At 45.7% G+C, this 25,893-nt stretch overlaps 2 protein-coding genes across 2 annotated transcripts in view; both read left to right on the top strand.

The window, feature by feature from the left end:
* Positions 1-6,224, top strand: part of LOC311143887 (unconventional myosin-X-like) — a 199,038-nt gene extending 192,814 nt beyond the window's left edge. The window contains exons 28-29 of the mRNA XM_084179757.1: positions 444-635; positions 1,302-6,224. Of these exons, the coding sequence (XP_084035883.1) occupies positions 444-635; positions 1,302-1,406 (297 nt within the window). The 3' untranslated portion in view covers positions 1,407-6,224. The remainder of the gene's footprint in view (positions 1-443; positions 636-1,301) is intronic.
* A 10,172-nt stretch (positions 6,225-16,396) lies between these two features.
* LOC311143763 (small ubiquitin-related modifier 3-like) lies at positions 16,397-19,023 on the top strand. Its single transcript, XM_084179641.1, has 4 exons — positions 16,397-16,541; positions 17,416-17,544; positions 17,677-17,748; positions 17,877-19,023. Exons 1-4 carry the CDS (start codon positions 16,521-16,523, stop codon positions 17,979-17,981), a joined length of 327 nt encoding a protein of 108 aa, XP_084035767.1. The 5' UTR covers positions 16,397-16,520; the 3' UTR covers positions 17,982-19,023.
* The last annotated feature ends 6,870 nt before the right edge of the window (positions 19,024-25,893 follow it).

The raw sequence follows: 25,893 nt of genomic DNA, 5'->3' as shown, positions 1-25,893 counted from the left end.
AATAGGGCCAGGGTATGTGATGGGACTGTGGTGAATAGGGCTAGAGATGGTACTGTGGTGAATAGGGCCAGGGTATGTGATGGTACTGTGGTGAATAGGGCCAGGGTATGTGATGATACTGTGATGAATAGGGCCAGGGTATGTGATGATACTGTGATGAATAGGGCTAGGGTATGTGATGGTACTGTGGTGAATAGGGCTAGGGTATGTGATGGGACTGTGGTGAATAGGGCCAGGGTATGTGATGGTACTGTGGTGAATAGGGCTAGAGATGGTACTGTGGTGAATAGGGCCAGGGTATGTGATGGTACTGTGGTGAATAGGGCTAGGGTATGTGATGGTACTGTGGTGAATAGGGCTAGGGTATGTGATGGTGCTTGGTATTTGATTCATTCAGTCATTTAGCATTGTATCTGACCTGCTGTATGTTTCTGTGTCCTCAGTGTAAAGAAGGAGGCTTTCCTCATGACCTGTGGCTGAGTGTGAGTGCAGAGAACGTGTCGGTCTACAAGAGAGGAGAACCCAAACCTCTAGAGACATTCCCCTACGAACACATCATCTTCTTCGGCGCTCCGCAGGCCGCTACCTATAAGATCACAGTGGACGACAGAGAGATGTTCTTTGAGACACCTCTGGTACAGTATACCACCATAATACAACATTAGATAAATAGTAGCCTGGTCCCAGGTCTGTTTATAACACCAGATTAGAAATGCTTTGCAGCCTTTCAGTAGCCTGTTCCCAGGTCTGTTTATAACACCAGATTAGAAATGCTTTGCAGCCTTTCAGTAGCCTGTTCCCAGGTCTGTTTATAACACCAGATTAGAAATGCTTTGCAGCCTTTCAGTAGCCTGTTCCCAGGTCTGTTTATAACACCAGATTAGAAATGCTTTGCAGCCTTTCAGTAGCCTGTTCCCAGGTCTGTTTATAACACCAGATTAGAAATGCTTTGCAGCCTTTCAGTAGCCTGTTCCCAGGTCTGTTTATAACACCAGATTAGAAATGCTTTGCATCCTTTCAGTAGCCTGTTCCCAGGTCTGTTTATAACACCAGATTAGAAATGCTTTGCATCCTTTCAGTAGCCTGGTCCCAGGTCTGTTTATGCTCATGCCAACATGTTTGACATGACAATGAACGACAGGGAGTCTACATGATAGCAAACTGACTGGCACCCCAGGCTAGCCTTTCAGAACATCACCCAACAAGGCCTTGGCTGTTACGATGCTTCTAAACACATGTCTGTTCAGTGTGTGTTGTACCTTTTCCCTGCTGTTAAAACTCTATCATCTGTGGTGTTTCAGGTTGGAGAGATCACCAAGATCATGAAAGCCTACATCAACATGATAGTGAAGAAGAGATGCAGTGTCAGATCTGTGTCCAGCTACGGAACCAACTGGATCAGGTGATTAGGGACAGGACAGGACACAGCCCAGTTGGCTTCCCACCACCCCAGGCTAACAGGCTAACAGGACAGGACACAGACCAGTTGGCTTCCCACCGCCCCAGGCTAACAGGCTAACAGGCTAACAGGACAGGACACAGACCAGTTGGCTTCCCACCGCCCCAGGCTAACAGGCTAACAGGACAGGACACAGCCCAGTTGGCTTCCCACCGCCCCAGGCTAACAGGCTAACAGGCTAACAGGACAGGACACAGCCCAGTTGGCTTCCCACCGCCCCAGGCTAACAGGCTAACAGGCTAACAGGACAGGACAGGACACAGCCCAGTTGGCTTCCCACCGCCCCAGGCTAACAGGCTAACAGGACAGGACACAGCCCAGTTGGCTTCCCACCGCCCCAGGCTAACAGGCTAAAAGCCTAACAGGACAGGACACAGCCCAGTTGGCTTCCCACCGCCCCAGGCTAACAGGCTAACAGGCTAACAGGACAGGACACAGCCCAGTTGGCTTCCCACCGCCCCAGGCTAACAGGCTAACAGGCTAACAGGACAGGACACAGACCAGTTGGCTTCCCACCACCCCAGGCTAACAGGCTAACAGGACAGGACAGGACACAGCCCAGTTGGCTTCCCACCACCCCAGGCTAACAGGCTAACAGGACAGGACACAGCCCAGTTGGCTTCCCACCGCCCCAGGCTAACAGGCTAACAGGACAGGACACAGCCCAGTTGGCTTCCCACCGCCCCAGGCTAACAGGCTAACAGGCTAACAGGACAGGACACAGCCCAGTTGGCTTCCCACCGCCCCAGGCTAACAGGCTAACAGGCTAACAGGACAGGACAGGACACAGCCCAGTTGGCTTCCCACCGCCCCAGGCTAACAGGCTAAAAGCCTAACAGGACAGGACACAGCCCAGTTGGCTTCCCACCACCCCAGGCTAACAGGCTAACAGGACAGGACAGGACACAACCCAGTTGGCTTCCCACCGCCCCAGGCTAACAGGCTAACAGGCTATCAGGACAGGACAGGACAGGACACAGCCCAGTTGGCTTCCCACCGCCCCAGGCTAACAGGCTAACAGGCTAACAGGACAGGACAGGACACAGCCCAGTTGGCTTCCCACCGCCCCAGGCTAACAGGCAAACAGGCTAACAGGACAGGACACAGCCCAGTTGGCTTCCCACCGCCCCAGGCTAACAGGCTAAAAGGACAGGACACAGCCCAGTTGGCTTCCCACCGCCCCAGGCTAACAGGCTAACAGGACAGGACACAGCCCAGTTGGCTTCCCACCGCCCCAGGCTAACAGGCTAAAAGGCTAACACTACAAGGCTAAAAGTCTATGAAGACAAGAGGGACTGTTCTCCTCAACCCAGATGTCTGGATAACTGAAGGCTGTTAATCAGCTACTCAATAACTTGTTCACCTCCGTTGACAACAAGGAATCTCATCTAGAAGATTATATGAACTGTAGTGTGTTTCTCAGGGCGTATAGATGTGGTAAAGAGGTCAATGGAACTAGACCAAAACAATGGAAATGCCATGGAAACGCGTGGGGGAAAGATCCTGAATCTCCTCATTGCCCCCCAGCAACATTACCCTATATCTAGCCTGTTGTTTATATGTGTATTTCACACTATGTTGAGGTAGAAATCGGAGTATAATGCTTGTATGGATGTCAACCCCAATACATGTTCATTTCATCGTCACCAATCAACTGCGTTACAGTTAAAAACTACTTTGACTACCACCACTGATTTCTGTATGCTAGCTATGCTAACCAGCTTATACGAACGGGAGTTAGCATTTAGCAGTCACTTCTTCTAAACCTGAAAAGGGACAACTTCTACATGTTATGCAGCGAAAACAGCCAAATATATCCAAATCAGACTTTAGTAACCACATTGTGAGTCTATTGCAATACATCAATCGTGACGGATTTGACAAATATCCACTTTGTTAGATCAGATTTGGTGAATGTCCGCCAATCCGGCGTCCCCACGGTCTGCATTCCATTGACCTCTTTACCGCATCTATGCCAACAGAACATTCTAGAACATTCTAGAACATTCTAGAACATTCTAGAATGTGTAGAACTAAATGTTTAACTGCTTTCCTCAACCATTGCATAGAGCTATTCCCTAGCTGTCGACAGAGTGGATAACCGACCATGTTATTTTCTGCCATTATTTACATCAATTTATCAATGGTATGGACCAATCAAGTGTCACATGTCGCATCAGATGTCCTTTTGCATCAAGTTTGACCATTTCAAATACCTTTCCAATGGACTGAGATTCAGATTGACTGAGAAGTCTCACACTGTCAAGCCCTCCCTGACAATAGCTCCCCTTCCTTATGAGAATGTTGTGTCTTCTTTTGAAAGTGCAAATGTGTTATTATTATTATTATTATTATTATTATTCTAACATATGAGTTGTTCATGTTTGGGCACCCAACTATATCATTCTATATTTATAATTAGAAGAAGTGATTTATGTAAGGATATACTATGTGGTCAATGTTGATCCTCGGGGGCAGTCATCGCTCATTACAAGACTCTCTATTGCCATTCAATAGGGAGATAAGGTTTGGAGACTTCCCCTCAGGTTTGATGAGCAATATGAGTCCAATTTCAGACCACCGACCCAGGGAGTTGAACCTCTTTACATTTTAATGCCTTAAATAGTTTCACTGCTTCCATCCATGTTTTTATTCATCTACTTTGGACCATAAGTCATAGTTTTGCCTTTCAGGAATGGCATCCTCCAACAGGTGTATGTTATAACACAGGTGGCCAAGGCTGCCATTCTACTCAGTGCCTGAGAAGCAGGGTTTAAACCACATGGTTTCAACTCTGGTGAAATGACACTTGCCTTTTATATAAGACTAGAACAAACCAATATATAGTCCATTGCTTCTTATTACTAATACATTTAGGATATTTATTTACACTAAAGGCTGTGGTATTCAGTAAACGCAGTGGTTAATATAAAAATGTGCGTATTTCTGTAAAACATGATTATAGAAGTTAGTCTCCAGTATTTTAAATAATTTAACTGTTATATTTGCTATTATGAATCGATTATTTTATTTTTTTGTCCTTGTAATGATTGTGACTGAAACTGTTGTTTAATGAGAGATGTTTTGAAGAGACAAGCAGGAGATTCTGTTACTGAAGGATGTATTGTTGTTTGGTCATTATGGGAGGGGACATTGTCTCACGTCAGATGACGTCACTCCTCCGTCTTGTTGGACGTGGAACTCAGATTCAAATTTCAATATTGAGCATCCGCCATTCAAAAAATTAAAACATAGTTCCTCATTTTTGATATCACTGCGCTAGCATGTGATTCTCCATGAAATAGGCAGAATAACCAACTAGCTAAATTATTACAAACGTTGTGACAGTGATTTAATAGTTTGCAATTGTGAGAAAATAAAAACAAACCAGTGGCTACCTTCTGCACAAATTCTGTGCCAGGACGTAGGTCGCCAGGCAGTGACTTGATCAGCTGTGTAGCTAACTGTTGTCGCTAGCTAGCTAATCAGCTAGCTCTTCCGTCACTGACATAAAAAGCTTGCTTTGCCTGTTTAAATTACCCTGAAGTTGTAGACATGCAGCCCCACAAATAATAGGAACTGGCTGTTATCACAAATCAGTCCATAGATCAGCATGATGCTCCTCGATTGTATCGTTGGGTAAGCTGAGCACAGCAGCAGCTGCTTCATGAAAACTCATAATAATGTAAGCATTAGCACTACTAGCTACAGCAGCTTGCTAGCCAGCTTTTGTTGGAAGATTCAACATCGTGTGCAGCACTAAGTAGGTAGCTGGTTGGTTAGCAGTGTCGTTTCAGTCAAGATGATTTCAGTGACTCACTCAGCTGTTGGACAAATGTATGCTTTTCGTGCCCATAGTCAAACTTCAGAAATACTGCTCATTAAAGTACAATAATCCTTAGCTAAATGTAAAATGGGACGACTTCCTCACCAAAAACACACACTATTGACATACTGTATTTATTATTTGAACATAAATGAATTCAGACAGTTGTGAGGCAGAAATGGGGTTCAGCAGACGATGTCAACAAGGTCATATGTTCAAACGTTATGGCAGCCCATTGTAGCCTGACCACGTCTGATCTATCCCATTACCCTTTGCGAGATACAAGACGGGTCAGTGCAGACGGAATCCACCGCTATCTGATGTAAGACAATGGGAGGGTGGGGTGTTTACTATGTGTAATTCCAAGAATCACTATAAGCAGACACAGGCTGTTTCTCAGCTTTCTGTGGCTGCGTCTGTATTGGCACCCTATTCCATATATAGTGCACTACTTTAGACCAGAGAATGGCACCCTATTCCCTATATAGTGCACTACTTTAGACCAGAGAATGGCACCCTATTCCCTATATAGTGCACTACTTTAGACCAGAGAATGGCACCCTATTCCCTATATAGTGCACTACTTTTGACCAGGGCTCTGGCACCCTATTCCCTATATAGTGCACTACTTTTGACCAGGGCTCTGGCACCCTATTCCCTATATAGTGCACTACTTTTGACCAGGGCTCTGGCACCCTATTCCCTATATAGTGCACTACTGTTGACCAGGGCTCTGGTCATATAGAGAATAGGCACCCCTCTCTGTTGTTTCTGTCAGCTGCCGGCAGCCGCACCAGAACTACTATGACTGGTTTCCCTTTATCATTACTGTACTTTTGACATTTTTCTGTTTATTTGGAGAGAGAGAAAAATTGAAAAAATCTGGAGATGATTTTTTTGTAACTGGATTTACAAAATGCTTAATAAATTATTGTATTTCAAATCAAATAACATTTTATTTGTCACACGCGCCGAATATAACAGGTGTAGACCTTACCGTGAAATGCTTACTCACAAGCCCTTAACCAACAATGCAGTTCAAGAAATAGAGTTAAGAAAATATTTGCTAAATAAACTAAAGTAAAAAATAAAATAAAAAGTAACATAATAAAATAACAATAACGAGGCTATATACAGGGGGTACCGGTACCGAGTCAATGTGCGGGGGTACAGGTTAGTCAAGATAATTTGTACATGTAGGTAGGGGTAAAGTGACTATGCATAGATAATAAACAGCGAGTAGCAGCAGCAAAAGGGGGGGGTCAATGTAAATAGTCCGGGTGGCCATTTGATTCATTGTTCAGCAGTGTTATGACTTGGTGGTAGAAGCTGTTAAGGAGCCTCTTGGACCTAGACTTGGCGCTCAGGTACCGCTTGCCGTGCGGTAGCAGAAAGAACAGTCTATGACTAGGGTGACTGGAGTCTTTGAAAAAATGTTGGGCCTTCCTCTGACACCGGCTGGTATAGAGGTCCTGGATGGCAGGAAGCTTGGCCCCAGTGATGTATTGGGCCGTACGCACTACCCTCTGTAGCGCTTTACGGTCGGATGCCGAGCAGTTGCCATACCAGGTGGTGATGCAACCGGTCAGGATGCTCCTGATGATGCAGCTGTAGAACTTTTTGAGGATCTGGGGACCCATGCCAAATCTTTTCAGTCTCCTGAGGGGGAAAAGGTGTTGTCGTGCCCTCTTCACGACTGTCTTGGTGTGTTTGGACCTTGATAGTTTGTTGGTGATGTGGACACCAAGGAACTTGAAACTCTCAACCTGCTCCACTACAGCCCGTCGATGTTAATGGGGGCGTGTTCGGCCCTCCTTTTCCTGTAGTCCACGATCAGCTACTTTGTCTTGCTCACATTGAGGGAGAGGTTGTTATCCTGGCACCACATGGCCAGGTCTCTGACCTCCATATAGGCTGTCTCATCGTGGTCGGTGATCAGGCCTACCACTGTTGTGTCGTCAGCAAACTTAATGATGGTGTTGGAGTCGTGCTTGGCCACGCAGTCGTGGGTGAACAGGAAGTACAGAAGGGGACTAAGCACGCACCCCTGAGGGGCCCCGGTGTTGAGGATCAGTGTGACAGATGTGTTGTTGCCTACCCTTACCACCTGGGGGCGGCCCGTCAGGAAGTCCAGGATCCAGTTGCAGAGGGAGGTGTTTAGTCCCAGGGTCCTTAGCTTAGTGATGAGCTTTGTGGGCACTATGGTGTTAAATGCTGAGCTGTAGTCAATGAACAGCATTCTCACATCGTTGTTGCTTTTGTCCAGGTGGGAAAGGGAAGTGTGGAGTGCGATTGAGATTGTGTCATCTGTGGATCTGTTGGGGCGGTATACGAATTGGAGTGGGTCTAGGGTTTCCGGGATGATGGTATTGATGTGAGCCATGACCAGCCTTTCAAATCACTTCATGGCTACAGACGTGAGTGCTACGGGCGGTAATCATTAGGCAGGTTACCTTCGCTTCCTTGGGCACAGGGACTATGGTGGTCTACTTGAAACATGTAGGTATTACAGACTCGGTCAGGGAGAGGTTGAAAATGTCAGTGAAGACACTTGCCAGTTGGTCAGCGCATGCTCTGAGTACACGTCCTGGTAATCCGTCTGGCCCTGCGGCCTTGTGAATGTTGACCTGTTTAAAAGTCTTGCTCACATCGGCTACAGAAAGCGTGATCACATAGTCGTCCGGAACAGCTGGTGCTCTCATGCATGCTTCAGTGTTGCTTGCCTCAAAGTGAGCATAAAAGGCATTTAGCTCGTCTGGTAGGCTAGCGTCACTGGGCAGCTCGCGGCTGTGCTTCCCTTTGTAGTCCGTAATAGTTTGCAAGCCCTGCCACATCCAACGAGCGTCAGAGCTGGTGTAGTAGGATTCAATCTTAGTCCTGTATTGACACTTTGCCTGTTTGATGGTTCATCTGAGGGCATAGTGGGATTTCTTATAAGCGTCCGGATTAGTGTCCCGCTCCTTGAAAGCGGCAGATCTAGCCTTTAGCTTGATGCGGATGTTGCTTGTAATCCATGACTTCTGGTTGAGATATGTACGTATGGTCACTGTGTGGACGACGTCATCGATGCACTTATTGATGAAGCCGGTGACTGAGGTGGTGTACTCCTCAATGCCATTGGATGAATCACGGAACATATTCCAGTCTGTACAAAACAGTCCTGTAGCGTAGCATCCGCATCATCTGACCACTTCTGTATTGAGCGAGTCACTGGTACTTCCTGCTTTAGTTTTAGCTTGTAAACAGGAGGATAGAGTTATGGTCAGATTTGCCAAATGGAGGGCGAGGGAGAGCTTTGTATGTGTCTCTGTGTGTGGAGTAAAGGTGGTCTAGAGTTTTTTTTCCTCTGGTTGCACATTTAACATGCTGGTAGAAATGAGGTAGAACGGATTTCAGTTTCCCTGCATTAAAGTCCCCGGCCACTAGGAGCGCCGCTTCTGGATGAGCATTTTCGTTTGCTTATGGCCTTATCCAGCCCGTTGAGTGCGGTCTTAGTGCCAGCATCGGTTTGTGGTGGTAAATAGACGGATACGAATAATATAGATGAAACTCTCTTGGTAGATAGTGGGTCTACAGCTTATCATGAGATACTCTACCTCAGGCGAGCAAAACCTCAAGACTTCCTTAGATATCGTGCACCAGCTGTTGTTTACAAATATACATAGACCGCCACCCCTTGTCTTACCAGAGGCTGCTGTTCTATCCTGCCGATACAGTGCTATTTGACAAATAGCCACACACCCCCACCCCTCGTCTTACCAGACATAGCTTCTCTGTCCTGCCAGCCAGCTCTATATTATCCATGTCGTCGTTTAGCCACGACTCGGTGAAACACAAGATATTACAGTTTTTAATGTCCCGTTGGTAGGATATTCTTGATCTTAGATCATCCTGTTTGTTTTCCAGTGATTGCACGTTGACCAATAGAACGGACGGTGGTGGCGATTTACTCACTCGCCTACGAATCCTCACAAGGCACCCCGACCTTCCCCGACCTTCGCCCCCTGTATCTCCTTCTTTTCTTGACGTGAATGACAGGGATTTGGGCCGGTCTCCGGGAAGCAGTATATATTTCGCGTCAGACTCATAACCTGTTTGGTGTTGTCTGTACGGTGTTGTCTGTACGGTGTTGTCTGTACGGTGTTGTCTGTACGGTGTTGTCTGTTTGGTGTTGTCTGTACGGTGTTGTCTGTACGGTGTTGTCTGTACGGTGTTGTCTGTACGGTGTTGTCTGTACTTCAACACGTAGCTACAGTACTATGACACCAAAGCAGTTTCTGGCCTTTGAAATAACAAAAACTGCTTTGAAACTAATGTAGCTACATCTTATACAAAATCCTTCCTTTTTAGAAAATGTAGATTCTTCAGAAAAATTATAATAAAGAAACTTCGCAGGTACTTAAAATATTCCACAAAAGAACGTCATTCAACTCGTAATTCCAAGTCGGGATTTCGGGCCTCTTTCTAGAGGACCTGAAGATCACTGACGTCATGATTCAACTTTGTTTTTTTCCAAGTTCCCAGTGGTCTTGAAAGCACCATAAATCCAGAGAATGCTAGACTTTGATGACAAAGTTTAATGACAAAATTTAGCCATGAAGGACCGCCGCGCCACCTTCCTTTTCAAGTGAGCACAGCCCAACAAGGTGAGTCCAAAAATGTATTGTATGCTGCTGCATAAATGATGTAATATGCCAGGGAGATATGTATACTGTAGCTAAGAAAGTAATACTAAGTGTATGTTGTGTAGTAAGCTGTTAGTAGCCCATGTGCCTCACCCTAATAATTTGGTCCCTTTCCCCCTCATAACTTAGCCTACTGTTCTGACTTGGTGGTGCACATGTAGCCTATAGCCTTTTAGAGAAATGTAATAATCAAATATTGTAAGAGCTTTCGTTGTCTGCTTATATTCCCCCTTTATTTATCCTACGGTTCTGACTTGGTGTACAGGGAGAACACTGTAAGAACGGCCCATGTTCTGAATTCTGTCGCTGTACATTTCAAAAGTGCTGAACAAATAGTTATATTGACTACGTCCGTCCTAGCTCGCTCATGAATGTCTTAATCTAAATTACGGATTGCCTCTAATCGGCTTGTCGTCCCCTTATGCCATAGTTTGTACAGCTCAATTGTCAGTAGAAACCACATTTGTTTAAGCAAGTCAGCCATATCAGCTATGTCTTTTAAAAAGGCAGTAAATGAGGCTGAATGAACTGTTTCTCTGCCAGACAAGGCCCCGCTGATAGCCAGGTGGAGCAGTGGTAAGGTGTTGGGACTGCTGTTGGGACAGCTTTATGGAGGCCCTAACAGTTTGTGGGCACCGTTTGTCACCGTTATAGTGCAGTTAACATATTGTTTAGTGTTGTGTAGTGGCTTTGCTGGCATGCATCAAAAAATAAAACATGTGTTTGCCCCACCAAGATTTACATGCTAAAATGCAGATATAATGATGTCCAGCTTCTTAGACACTTGTGCTGTATAATTAATCACTGTGGCTATAAATGCTACAAGATCCACCTTCTTCACAATAAGTGTATCCAGGTCACCCGATTGACCTATAACATTTGCAACTGGTTGTGGTGTATCTGCCACCATATCTTCTTCAGGACTGTTGCCTCTTGCCCCTTCAACTCTCTTCACCACCTACACATTGGAGATTTGCTGTACAGCCCTGATCCTTGACACCTCAACCTCTTTCACCCTAACAGGGCACTCAGGTCATTCGGAAATAAGCTCCCCACCACAGTTGCAACATTTTACATTCACAGATTCTTCAATATCGTACTTCTTCCGTCTACAAACATTTGACACGTGACAATATTTACAATTTCCACACTGTAATGGTTTGGACGCAAATGCTCTCACCATACCTCACATATCCAAGCTTCACATGTTCTGGTAGAGTCTCCTCAAACAACATAATAATATCGACAGGCTTTTCTCCTCCCTTCCATTTCCCATGCGGGTCAGGTGATCTGCCCTGACCACTCCTGGGAAGGTACTCATCATCTACTGTATATCCAACGAGGCTCCACCCAGTTCTACAGTGGGGGGGGGAAAGTATTTGATCCCCTGCTGATTTTGTAAGTTTGCCCACTGACAAAGACATGATCAGTCTATAATTTTAATGGTAGGTTTATTTGAACAGTGAGAGACAGAATAACAACAACAAAATCCAGAAAAACGCATTTCAAAAATGTTATAAATTGATTTGCATTGTAATGAGGGAAATAAGTATTTGACCCCCTCTCAATCAGAAAGATTTCTGGCTCCCAGGTGTCTTTTATACAGGTAACGAGCTGAGATTAGGAGCACACTCTTAAAGGGAGTGCTCCTAATCTCAGTTTGTTACCTGTATAAAAGACACCTGTTCACAGAAGCAATCAATCAATCAGATTCCAAACTCTCCACCATGGCCAAGACCAAAGAGCTCTCCAAGGATGTCAGGGACAAGATTGTAGACCTACACAAGGCTGGAATGGGCTACAAGACCATCGCCAAGCAGCTTGGTGAGAAGGTGACAACAGTTCGTACGATTATTCACAAATGGAAGAAACACAAAAGAACTGTCAATCTCCCTCTGCCTGGGGCTCCATGCAAGATCTCACCTCGTGGAGTTGCAATGATCATGAGAACGGTGAGGAATCAGCACAGAACTACACGGGAGGATCTTGTCAATGATCTCAAGGCAGCTGGGACCATAGTCCCCAAGAAAACAATTGGTAACACACTACGCCGTGAAGGACTGAAATCCTGCAGCGCCCGCAAGGTCCCCCTGCTCAAGAAAGCACATATACAGGCCCGTCTGACGTTTGCCAATGAACATCTGAATGATTCAGAGGAGAACTGGGTGAAAGTGTTGTGGTCAGATGAGACCAAAATCGAGCTCTTTGGCTTCAACTTAACTCGCCGTGTTCGGAGGGGGAGGAATGCTGCCTATGACCCCAAGAACACCATCCCCACCGTCAAACATGGAGGTGGAAACATTATGCTTTGGGGGTGTTTTTCTGCTAAGGGGACAGGACAACTTCACCGCATCGAAGGGACAATGGACGGGGCCATGTACCGTCAAATCTTGGGTGAGAACCTCCTTCCCTCAGCCAGGGGGACCTTGCGGACGCTGCAGGATTTCAGTCCTTCACGGCGTAGTGTGTTACCAATTGTTTTCTTGGTGACTATGGTCCCAGCTGCAATCACAAAGTACTAAGTCATGTTTTGCAGAGGGGTCAAATACTTATTTCCCTCATTAAAATGCAAATCAATTTATGAAATTTTTGACATTCTTTTTTCTGGATTTCTCACTGTTCAAATAAACCTACCATTAAAATTATAGACTGATCATGTCTTTGTCAGTGGGCAAACGTACAAAATCAGCAGGGGATCAAATACTTTTTTCCCTCATTGTATATATATGTAATAATATTGTAACTCCTTTGGCAGGCGCCCTGCTCCGAAGATCAATACATGTTACTTCTGACGTGGACACTTTTGCCAGATCCAGTGCACGCTTCTTCTGTTCTTCATCAACACAATTAACCAATACAAGACTGCTTCTAATCGGTGCCCCAGCACATTGACTCTGTACCGGTACCCCCTGTATATAGCCTCCCTACTGTTATTTCCCATTGACTCTGTACCGGTACCCCCTGTATATAGCCTCTCTACTGTTATTTCACATTGACTCTACCGGTACCCCCTGTATATAGCCTCCCTACTGTTATTTCACATTGACTCTGTACCGGTACCCCCTGTATATAGCCTCCCTACTGTTATTTCACATTGACTCTGTACCGGTACCCCCTGTATATAGCCTCCCTACTGTTATTTCCCATTGACTCTGTACCGGTACCCCCTGTATATAGCCTCCCTACTGTTATTTCCCATTGACTCTGTACCGGTACCCCCTGTATATAACCTCCCTACTGTTATTTCCCATTGACTCTGTACCGGTACCCCCTGTATATAGCCTCCCTACTGTTATTTCCCATTGACTCTGTACCGGTACCCCCTGTATATAGCCTCCCTACTGTTATTTCCCATTGACTCTGTACCGGTACCCCCTGTATATAGCCTCCCTACTGTTATTTCCCATTGACTCTGTACCGGTACCCCCCTGTATATAGCCTCTCTACTGTTATTTCCCATTGACTCTGTACCGGTACCCCCTGTATATAGCCTCCCTACTGTTATTTCCCATTGACTCTGTACCGGTACCCCCTGTATATAGCCTCCCTACTGTTATTTCCCATTGACTCTGTACCGGTACCCCCTGTATATAGCCTCCCTACTGTTATTTCCCATTGACTCTGTACCGGTACCCCCTGTATATAGCCTCCCTACTGTTATTTCCCATTGACTCTGTACCGGTACCCCCTGTATATAGCCTCCCTACTGTTATTTTACTGCTGCTCTTTAATTATTTGTTATTTTTAACTTAACACTTTTTTTCTTAAAACTGCATTGTTGGTTAAGGGCTTGTCAGTAAGCATTTCACTGTAATGTCTACACCTGTTGTATTCGGCGCATGTGGCAAATATTTTTTTTTATAGTCACCTTGTGTAACAATGTACACTGGGAGTCAGGAAGCAAGTACAGGGAGTGCATTTAATGATAAATGAAACAAAACAAGAGTCAGGAACAGAATCAATAACCCCTGGGGAAGGAACCAAAGGGAGTGACATATATATAGGGGAGGGAATCAGGAAGGTGATGGAGTCCAGGTGAGTCTGATGAGGCGCTGGTGCCCGTAACGATGGTGACAGGTGTGTGTAATAAAGAGCAGCCTGGTGACCTAGAGACGTTATGGGACCGGTCCTTGTCTTCATTATGGGACCGGTCCTTGTCTTCATTATGGGACCGGTCATTGTCTTCATTATGGGACCGGTCCTTGTCTTCATTATGGGAACGGTCCTTGTCTTCATTATGGGAACGGTCCTTGTCTTCATTATGGGACCGGTCCTTGTCTTCATTATGGGACCGGTCCTTGTCTTCATTATGGGACCGGTCCTTGTCTTCATTATGGGACCGGTCCTACAACTTATACTCATTTGGTTCCATTCTTTGATATCTCTATTTACTCTTTTTTCATTATCACACACTTCACTAGCTGCACTTTCAGATTCAAGCACAGTCGCCATTTCCTCCTCTCAGGCCTGCTGCTTTCCTGATCATTCATTGCAGGTCTAAAACAGTCCCTGGTGAGTTGAGTTTCAGGGTACTAGACAACATTATTCTGACATTATTGTTACTTTAATGATTGTTAAATGCTGATGTTCATTATGTCAGTGTTTGTTTTGTAAGGTATTTGGTTTAGCTGAAGTCTTTGGTTTGTAATGTTTGGATACCTGAATGTAGCCAGCCACGCCTTGTTGTTGTGTTATATATAACACTTGATCCTTGGCATCTAGACAAACCTCTGAAAATGTATTGCCAAAGACTTAGGGCAGGGTTTCCCAAACTCAGTCCTTGGGACCCCAAGGGGTGCATGTTTGGGTTTTTGCCCTAGCACTACACAGCTGATTCAAATAATCAACTAATCATCAAGCTTTGATCATTTGAATCAGCTGTGTAGTGCTAGGGCAAAAAAACTAAACTTGGGACCAAGTTTGGGAAAAGCTGACTTAGGGGGGAACATGTCTGATTACTCTTCCCATTAATGTGCCTAAAATGCACCATCTAAAAACACTCCATTTAGACTGCAGATTGTCAAACATTTCAACTAATTCAATAATACAAGTATGTGGAAACCCTTTCAAATTAGTGGATTTGGCTATTTCTACAACGCCTGTTGCTGACGGGTGTATAAACTCTAGCACAGAGCCATGCAATCTCCATTGGCAGTAGAATGGCCTTACTGAAGAGCTCAGTGACTTTCAACGTGGCACCGTCATAGGATGCCACCTTTCCAACAAGTCAGTTCGTCAAATTTCTGCCCTGCTAGAGCTGCCCCGGTCAACTGTAAGTGCTGTTATTGTGAAGTGGAAACGTCTAGGAGCAACAACGGCTCAGCCGTGAAGTGGTAGGCCACACAAGCTCACAGAACGGGAGTGCTGAAGCACATAGCATGTAAAAATTGTCTGTCCTCGGTTGCAACATTCACTACCGAGTTCCAAACTGCCTCTGGAAGCAACGCCAGCACAATAACTGTTCATCGGGAGCTTCATGAAATGGGTTTCCATGGCCGAGCAGCCACACACAAGCCTAAGATCACCATGCGCAATTCCAAGTGTCGGCTGGATTGGTGTAATGCTCGCTGCCATTGGACTCTGGAGCAGTGGAAACGCATTCTCTGGAGTGATGAATCACGCTTCGCCATCTGGCAGTCCAAAGGACAAATCTGGGTTTGGCGGATGCCAGGAGAACGCTACCTGCCCCAATGCATAGTGCCAACTGTAAAGTTTGGTGGAGGAGGAATTATGGTCTGGGGTTGTTTTTCATGGTTCGGGCTAGGCCCCTTAGTTCCAGTGAAGGGAAATCTTAACACTACAGCATACAATGACATTCTAGACGATTCTGTGCATCCAACTTTGTGGCAACAGTTTGGGGAAGGCCCTTTCCTGTTTCAGCATGACAATGCCCCCGTGCACAAAGCGAGGTCCATACAGAAAGGGTTTGTCGAGATCAGTGTTGAAGAACTTGACTGGCCTGCACTCTGACCTCAACCCCATCGAACATCTTTGGGATGAATTGGAATTACGACTGCGAGCCAGGCCTAATCGCCCAACATCAGTGCCCGACCTCACTAATGCTCTTGTGGCTGAATGGAAGCAAGTCCCCGCAGCAATGTTCCAACATCTATTAGAAAGCCTTCCCAGAAGAGTGGAGGCTGCTATAGCAGCAATGGGGGGACCAACTCCATATTAATGCCTATTAATAACCCCCCCCCCCCCCTCCCCTCCCCTCCCCTCCCCTCCCATCCTCTAGTGTCTATGCTGCAATAGTCTATTGATAATTAACATGGATCTTTACACTTAATACATTCATTCATCCAGGTGATAGAAATGGCTGTCCGATTTTGCTTAATTCACGGGACTGCGCATTAAACCGATTCGCGCGCCCATGTGTGCACGGTCCCAACAAAACATATAGACACGTGACCCAGTGAGCCAATCAGAGTTTAAAACCCTATGCGCGCTCCTGGTCGAAACGAAGGAAACGGGAAGAGGTAAAAGAAGCGCTAACATTTAGCGATCTGTCTGTAAATTAGTAACTCTCAGAACATTAACTAGCTACACAATGTCTGAAGAAAAGCCAAAGGTAAGAAATGTTGTGTGTGATTGAATATTTCGGTGCATTCTGCCTGTCGAGCGTACTGATATGTGGGTGATAACGTTAGATTGCCAGATTCCGGTTTGAGCGGGTAAAAAGAGAAAACAAAAGGTTGTTCGATTTGCGGACATTTGGCCGTGCGACGTTTTGCGTGTAGCTAACCAACTATCTGATAGATGTATGCCTAGATGTAGTGTACTCTTATCTACTGTTTCGTGAGGTGATTGTTTGCAGTGAAACAGCGCCATTGTGACTTTTCTGCGCCCATTGGAATGGGGACCAACGTTGTCTCTTTGCGGCTTTTTGAGCTAACTAACTAGCATGCTAACGTTAGCCTAACCCCCCCCCCATGGCCGGCCAGTTAGCTAGCTATCTAGGTTAGCATGGCTCTTGTTGCTAGAGGTAGCTAGCTAAGCTATTGCTGCTAGCTAAAAAGCTAAACACAAACAAATGTTTGACACCAAGCAAGGACATTATTCTTCGCCAGACCGTGTGAACTCCTCACCCTACCAGTACTGTTATGCTCCTCTATTGGGAAATAGTTGTGTCATTGTGAGATGCAGGGCAACCTTACAAAAAATAAACTTGGTCCCAATGGGACTCAGCTAAAATGAAGGTACAATAAAATACAACCGTTAGCAGTGTGCACCGCTAGGTAGCTAACGGAGCTATATTACAGATGGATTGCTGTTGCCATAAAACTAGCTAGCTAATATCTTCATGTTACAATGCGTGTTGAGATGCTTTAATGTTAGCCAAAAAGTTTGCTCTGTCTAATGCATAACATTAGCTATATTAGACTGTAGTGATATAAACAATATAGATATTGTCTCTGAAATACACCCTTTCCCCACTGTTTCAGGAAGGAGTGAAGACTGAAAACGACCACATCAACCTAAAGGTTGCAGGTCAAGATGGGTCAGTCGTCCAGTTCAAAATCAAAAGGCACACTCCGCTCAGCAAGCTGATGAAAGCGTACTGCGAAAGACAGGTTTGGCTTTCCTTAAAGTTTACATTCATCTGACTACTCTTCTGCTGAGGCTGATTGGACAACCTTACAGGGCAACTCCTGACCACAGTAACTTGCTAGATGAGTAGATATAACCTCTCCCCTTTATTTCAGGGTTTGTCAATTAGACAGATACGGTTTAGGTTTGACGGACAGCCAATCAACGAAACGGACACACCTGCACAGGTAGGTGACACTTTCGTTATAGTCCTCTATAATGCAAAGATTCAAACAAACTGATATCATGCACAGACGGAGTTACATGTAGACATATTTTGTGACTTACTGACAATTCTATGTATTTGTGTTGGCAGCTTGAGATGGAAGACGAGGACACTATTGATGTATTTCAACAACAGACCGGAGGAGGCTCCTCCTTCTCGGAGGCTTCTCTTAAAAGTGTATGGACCCCTCTCTGAGGCTCCTCCCTCTCTGAGGACAGAAACACACTTGAATAGCAGCAATGTTTTTTTATTTTATTAAATAATTGTTCAGCTTTATTTTATTTTGGGATCTATCCGCTCGTAGCCATGGTCTTATCTTTGTCATGATCACAAGCTGGATTTCATGCCACCTATCCACAAATGTCTTGTTTAAATTCATACTGAGGATGGACTAGATAAACTGCTTGGAGTCATGTTTTGGAGAATATGTATTTGTTTCACACACGGGACAATGGTGATGTGGGGGGGTTCAACTCATTCAGGGTTTGTCCCAAATGGAACCCTATTCCCTTTATAGTGCACTACTTTAAACAACGTGTATATGGTCAATAGGGGGCCGTTTGGGACGCGCCCTCAATCTACCATAGGTTGAGGGACTTATAGTGTTGAACAGGTCTCATAATATGCAACATGCTATAGTTTTTTTTTTTTTTTTTTTGTCTACTGTTTTTAAGTACATCTTGCAAAATATATACAGTCCAAGTGATCAATTTAAAACCTGTTCAAGGAATATTGGTGAATGGGCCCTTCCTCTAGTGCCGTTTAGATTGAATTGCTATCTCTGTCTGGACCAAAATGCTAACTGAAGTGTCGTGAACAGAAATGTCTTGGTGATATGATAGATTAGGGGTTGCAGGTCTATTTTTAACAACACTTGAAAGGGTGCATCATACCTTTCACACGTCTCTGTTTGGTTTCGACCCCCTTCCACACAGATTTAAGGGGAGTAGTTGAGCTGTACTTTGGATTTCTCCTGCTTTTAACCCATCCCACTGCATCACTGATATTTTATGACAAAATAAAAGGGAATCCACCCTGACTTCAACAACCCTTGACTTTCTTTTGTTTAGCCTTTAGCTATAACCAAGACTTCATGAACTGATCTTCCCACCTGCCTTCAGACTATTGTGTGGACTGGGGCCTTGAATAGGGAACACAGGTCCACTGATCCGCTGTTTCTCTAATGATTTGTATATTCTTTTACTACTGTATCCAATAAATATAGTTTGGTACTCAGCTTCCTTGTTTGCATGCTGTGTGAGGAGTGCTGAAAGACTTGCTGTCTTCCCACATTAGGATATCTCACACCACACATCTTACCAAATATTGTCCCACCTGGAGTATGGAGTGGGCGTTTTCCAAAGCAAGCAGCTAATTGGTCAGATATTACTGCTTCGCCTAACCCTCTGCAAGCGCAGACTCTGAGACTATATGAGGTAGATAGTTGAACAACTCGAGATGAAAGTGTAATATGTTGAACAACTCGACCTACAGCCGATACAGCCGAATAAAATGACGATATCTCGTAGCCATAAAATGAAGAGTTATACACATTTTCAACAAGTGTGTGCAGTCAAACGCTACACTGTTGCAATGCACGAATTGAAAACCTGCCTAGAAATGGCGGTAAGTCGTAGCCATAAATTAAAGGTACCCTAGCAATTGTTACTGTCAAATCACATTTTATTTGTCACATGCGCCAAAGGATCTGGGGACCCATGCCAAATCTTTTCAGTCTCCTGAGGGGGAAAAGGCTTTGTCGTGCCCTCTTCACGACTGTCTTGGTGTGTTTGGACCATGATAGTTTATTGGTGATGTGGACACCAAGGAACTTGAAACTCTCAACCTGTTCCACTACAGACATTTACATTTACGTCATTTAGCAGACACTCTTATCCAGAGCGACTTACAAATTGGTGCATTCACCTTATAGCCAGTGGGATAACCACTTTCCAATGTTTTTTTTGTTTTTTTTGGGGGGGGGGGGGGGGGGGGTAGAAGGATTACTTTATCCTATCCCAGGTATTCCTTAAAGAGGTGGGGTTTCAAATGTCCAAGTCAATGAGAATGGGGGTGTATTCGGCCCTCCTTTTCCTGTAGTCCACGATCAGCTCATTTGTCTTGCTCACATTGAGGGAGAGGTTGTTGTCTTGGCACCACATGGCCAGGTCTCTGACCTCCTCCCTATAGGCTGTCTCATCGTGGTCGGTGATCAGGCCTACCACTGTTGTGTCGTCGGCAAACTTAATGATGGTGTTGGAGTCGTGCCTGGCCACGCAGTCGTGGGTGAACAGGAAGTACAGAAGGGGACTAAGCACGCACCCCTGAGGGGCCCCCGTGTTGAGGATCAGTGTGGCGGATGTGTTGTTGCCTACCCTTACCACCTGGGGGCGGCCCGTCAGGAAGTCCAGGATCCAGTTGCAGAGGGAGGTGTTTAGTCCCAGGGTCCTTAGCTTAGTGATGAGCTTTGTGGGCACTATGGTGTTGAACGCTGAGCTGTAGTCAATGAATAGCATTCTCACATAGGTGTTCCTTTTGTCCAGGTGGGAAAGGGCAGTGTGGAGTGCGATTGAGATTGCATCATCTGTGGATCTGTTGGGGTGGTATGCAAATTGGAGTGGGTCTAGGGCACTTTCTTGGGCACAGGGACTATGGGGGTCTATTTGAAACATGTAGGTATCCATAGAAACTCATTCACTCCCATGGAGAGAAGCTATGTGCAGTTCAAACATCTTTTCAGTGAACTTAGCTATGCTACTGAATCACTTCTCTAAGTCATATGTTTCAATCATCACTGCACAATGAAACATGTATGCAAATTAGAACATTTGGTCAACTGAAAAAGAGGCATTCTGTGACAATTACATCACACATGTCCCTGAATATAATGACAAAATATATACGACCCATAGACTCCTGCCTCTATTAGGGAAGTGGGTGAGAGGAGAGAGATGTGAGGGATAGCATACCCTGTCTGTATGTGAGGGATAGCATACCCTGTCTGTATGTGAGGGATAGCATACCCTGTATGTGAGGGATAGCATACCCCGTCTGTATGTGAGGGATAGCATACCCTGTCTGTATGTGAGGGATAGCATACCCTGTCTATATGTGAGGGATAGCATACCCTGTCTGTATGTGAGGGATAGCATACCCTGTCTATATGTGAGGGATAGCATACCCTGTCTATATGTGAGGGATAGCATACCCTGTCTATATGTGAGGGATAGCATACCCTGTCTCTATGTGAGGGATAGCATACCCTGTCTGTATGTGAGGGATAGCATACCCTGTCTGTATGTGTCCGTTGTGAGCTCACCTTCAGCCTGCTGACATCATGTGTGTTTGTATGTTAATCCATCAGCGTATTGAGTGAATATAGTAATTCACTTGAAGACAGCCTAATTAAAGGCGTCCGCATGCTTCCCAGCCGAAACAGTTCAGAAGAGTTCATGCATATATTATGACGACATTTTGTGACGTTTTTGTTCGTTTTGGACTTCGGTAAGGGTTTTTTCGGCTGTTCGGGCACACAACATTTTTTCTCCACAGCATGATGCTGTCACCACCATGCTTCAACGTAGGGATGGTGCCAGGTTTCCTCCAGACGTGACGCTTGGCATTCAGGCCAAAGAGTTCAATCTTGGTTTCATCAGACCAGAGAATCTTGTTTCTCATGGTCTGAGAGTCTTTAGGTGCCTTTTGGCAAACTCCAAGTGGGCTGTCATGTGCCTTTTACTGAGGAGTGGCTTCCGTCTGGTCACTCTACCATAAAGGCCTGATTGGTGGAGTGCTGCAGAGATGGTTGTCCCTCTGGAAGGTTCTCCCATCTCCACAGAGGAACTCTGGAGCTCTGTCAGAGTGACCATCGGGTTCATGGTCACCTCCCTGACCAAGGCCCTTCTCCCCCGATTGTTCAGTTTGGCCGGGTGGTCAACTCTAGGAAGAGTCTTGGTGGTTCCAAACTTCTTTCATTTAAGAATGATGGAGGCCACTATGTTCTTGGGGACCTTCAATGCTGCAGACATTTTTTGTTTCCCTTCCCCAGATCTGTGCCTCGACACAATCCTGTCTCGAAGCTCTAAGGACAATTCCTTCGACCTCATGGCTTGGTTTTTGCTCTGACGTGCACTGTCAACAGTTTTTTATTTTTAATACATTTGCTAAAATGTATAAAAAATTATTTTCTCTTTGTCATTATGGGGTATTGTGTGTAGATTGATGAGGAAAAACATTTAGTTAATACATTTTAGAATAAGGCTGTAACCTAACAAAATGTGGAAAAAAACAACGGGTCTGAAAACTTTCCGAATGCACTGTACATCGACTGTGAGGAATTTTTGCCAACTCTTTTTTACAGTACTGATTCTACTGTGTCATGTTCAAGGGCTTTCTTGAATGCACGGACCGCTTCAAGTCCCTCCACAGCATTTCGACAGGATTGAGATCTGGGCTTTGATTCTGACATTCCATAACCCTCCATTTCTTATTTTTGAGCCATTCTGCTGTAGCTTTGTTTGTGTGTTTTGGATCATTGTGCTGTTGCAAGATCCATGTTCGGTTCAGCTTCAGCTTTTTGACCGATGGCCTCACATTCTCCACGAGAATTTTCTGGTACAATATATAATTCATGGTTGACTCAATGATGGCAAGTTGGCCAGGCCCTGAGGCAGTAAAGCAGTCCCAAACCATAATGCCACCGCCTCCATGCTTTACGGTTGGTATGAGGTTATTCTGATCAAAGGCAGTGTTTCGTTTTCGCCAAACATTACGTCTGGCATTGAGGCGAACCAACAACTCCACATTTGACTCATCTGTCCAGAGCACATTGTTCCAGTAGTTTTGGTCTTTACCCAGGTGTTGTCTGGCAAACGTCAGTCATGTCTTGATATTCTTTTTTGAGAGCAGAGGCTTCTTCCTTCCTGACCTCCCATGTAGGCCTAGTTTGTGCAGTCTCTTTCTGACAGTTGACTCATGCACTTCGACATTGATTGGCAAGAGATCAAGAGATCCCTGGGCTTCATAGAGATCCCTGGGCTTCATAGAGATCCATGGGCTTCATAGAGATCCCTGGGCTTCATAGAGATCCCTGGGCTTCATAGAGATCCCTGGGCTTCATAGAGATCCCTGGGCTTCATAGAGATCCCTGGGCTTCATAGAGACCTTCTATGAGCATCTTTCGGTCGGCTCTTGGGCTTGTTCCAGCTCCTTTCAGGAAGTCCAGATACCAGTTCTATCAGTCATATTAGTGACCTGGTTTTTAGGTTTCTTTAGTACTGCCCAATCAGCATGTTCACATTTAACAGTGAAATCGCACTTATAGTTGAAGTCGGAAGTTTACATAAACTTAGGTTGGAGTCATTAAAACTTGTTATTCAACCACTCCACACATTTCTTGTTAACAAACTATAGTTTTGGCAAGTCGGTTAGGACATCTACTTTGTGCACGACATAAGTAATTCTTCCAACAATTGTTTACAGACAGATTATTTCACTCATAATTCACAGTATCACAATTCCAGTGGGTCAGAAGTTTACATACACTAAGTTGACTGTACCGTTAAACAGCTTGGAAAATTCCAGAAAATGATGTCATGGCTTTAGAAGCTTCTGATAGGCTAATTGACATAATTTGAGTCAATTGGAGGTGTACCTGTGGATGTATTTCAAGGCCTACCTTCAAACTCAGTGCCTCTTTGCTTGACATCATGGGAAAATCGAAAGAAAGACCTCAGAAATTTTTTTGTAGACCTCCACAAGTCTGGTTCATCCTTGGGAGCAATTTCCAAACGCCTGAAGGCTGTCATACCGCTCAGGAAGGAGACGCGTGCAAATCAATCCCAGAACAACAGCAAAGGACCTTGTGAAGATGCTGGAGGAAACCGGTACAAAAATATCTATATCCACAGTAAAACGAGTCCTATATCGATATAACCTGAAAGGCCGCTCAGCAAGGAAGAAGCCACTGCTCCAAAACCGCCATTAAAAAAAGCCAGACTACGGTTTGCAACTGCACATGGGGACAAAGATCGTACTTTTTGGAGAAATATCCTCTGGTCTGATAAAACAAAAATATAACTGTTTGGCCATAATGACCATCGTTATGTTTGCAGGAAAAAGGGGAATGCTTGCAAGCCGAAGAACACCATCCCAATCATGGAGCACGGGGGTGGCAGTATCATGCTGTGGGGGTGCTTTGCTGCAGGAGGGACTGGTGCACTTCATAAAATAGATGGCATCATGAGGAAGGAAAATTATGTGGATATATTGAAGCAACATCTCAAGACATCAGTCAGGAAGTTAAAGCTTGGTCGCAAATGGGTCTTCCAAATGGACAATGACCCCAAGCATACTTCCAAAGTTGTAGCAAAATGGCTTAAGGACAACAAAGTCAAGGTATTTGTCACGGCCGTCTACGGAAGGAGTGGACCAAAGCGCAGCGTTTGTAGCGAACATGACTTTATTAACGTTAAAGTACACGAACGAGGAAAACAATAAACAATGACGGATAGTGAAGTCCTCAGTACACAGACTGAAACATGGAACAAAAACCCACACCCACAAGGTGAACACACACAGTATAAATATGGCTCCCAATCAGAGATAACGAGCCGACAGCTGACACTCGTTACCTCCGATTGGGAGTCATTGACCAAACCAAGACAACACAACCAAAGACAACCAACCAAAACACAACAAAACGAACACACCCTGGCCGGAGCCGGACTGACGACACGCGCCCCTGGCTTGGTGCGTGGAACAGGAACGGACCGGACCGGGCTGACGATACACACCCCTGGCTTGGTGCGTGGAGCAGGAATGGACCGGAATGGGCTGGCGACGCGCACCACCGACCTGGTGCGGAGAGCAGGAACGAGCCGGACAGGGCTGACGAGACGCACCACAGACTTGGTGCGGGGAGCAGGAACAGGCCGGACCGGGCTGGCGACGCGCACCACAGGTTTGGTGCGGGGAGAAGGAACAGGCCGGGCCGGGCTGGCGACGCGCACCACAGACTTGGTGCGGAGAGCAGGAACGAGCCGGACAGGGCTGACGAGACGCACCACAGACTTGGTGCGGGGAGCAGGAACAGGCCGGACCGGGCTGGGGACACACACCACTGGCCCTACGCAGGGATCAGGAACAGGCCGGACCGGACTGGTAACACACCCCAGTACCTCTCGCCGTGCCTCCACACTTTCCCTCTCCTCTGTGACCAGTGGCCCCCTTAACCTGGCGGCCTCCTCTTCACACCCGCTGGACCGCTCCATCGCGGCCTCCTGCTGCCCCGTCGTCCACGTCGTGAGCCCCCCCCTAAAAATTTTCTGGGGTTCTCTCCTCCCCGTGGACCAGGCCTCCCTAGCTCTCGCCAGACTCTCGATCCATTGCTTCATAGACCAGCCTCTCTCCTCTTCACTTAGCGTGGCCCAGCCGAAACTCCTACTCCCCTGATCCCAGGTCCTTCCTCTCATGTCCAGTCTCCTTGCTCCTGGACACGCTGCTTGGTCCTTTTTTGGTGGGTTTTTCTGTCACGGCCGTCTACGGAAGGAGTGGACCAAAGCGCAGCGTTTGTAGCGAACATGACTTTATTAACGTTAAAGTACACGAACGAGGAAAACAATAAACAATGACGGATAGTGAAGTCCTCAGTACACAGACTGAAACATGGAACAAAAACCCACACCCACAAGGTGAACACACACAGTATAAATATGGCTCCCAATCAGAGATAACGAGCCGACAGCTGACACTCGTTACCTCTGATTGGGAGTCATTGACCAAACCAAGACAACACAACCAAAGACAACCAACCAAAACACAACAAAACGAACACACCCTGGCTCAACATACAAAGTCCCGGAGCCAGAGCGTGACAGGATTGGAGTGGCCATCACAAAGCCCTGACCTCAATCCTATAGAACATTTGTGGGCAGAACTGAAAAAGCGTGTGCGAGCAAGGAGGCCTACAAACCTGACTCAGTTACACCAGCTCTGTCAGGAGGAATGGTCCAAAATTCACCCAACTTATTGTGGGAAGCTTGTGGAAGGCTACCCAAAACATTTGACCCAAGTTAAACAATTTAAAGGCAATGCTACCAAATACTAA

This window comes from Coregonus lavaretus, assembly GCF_964263955.1.
Source record: "Coregonus lavaretus genome assembly, chromosome: 16".
Taxonomy (NCBI): Eukaryota; Metazoa; Chordata; class Actinopteri; order Salmoniformes; family Salmonidae; genus Coregonus; species Coregonus lavaretus.
This window is presented reverse-complemented; position numbering and strand designations above follow the sequence as displayed.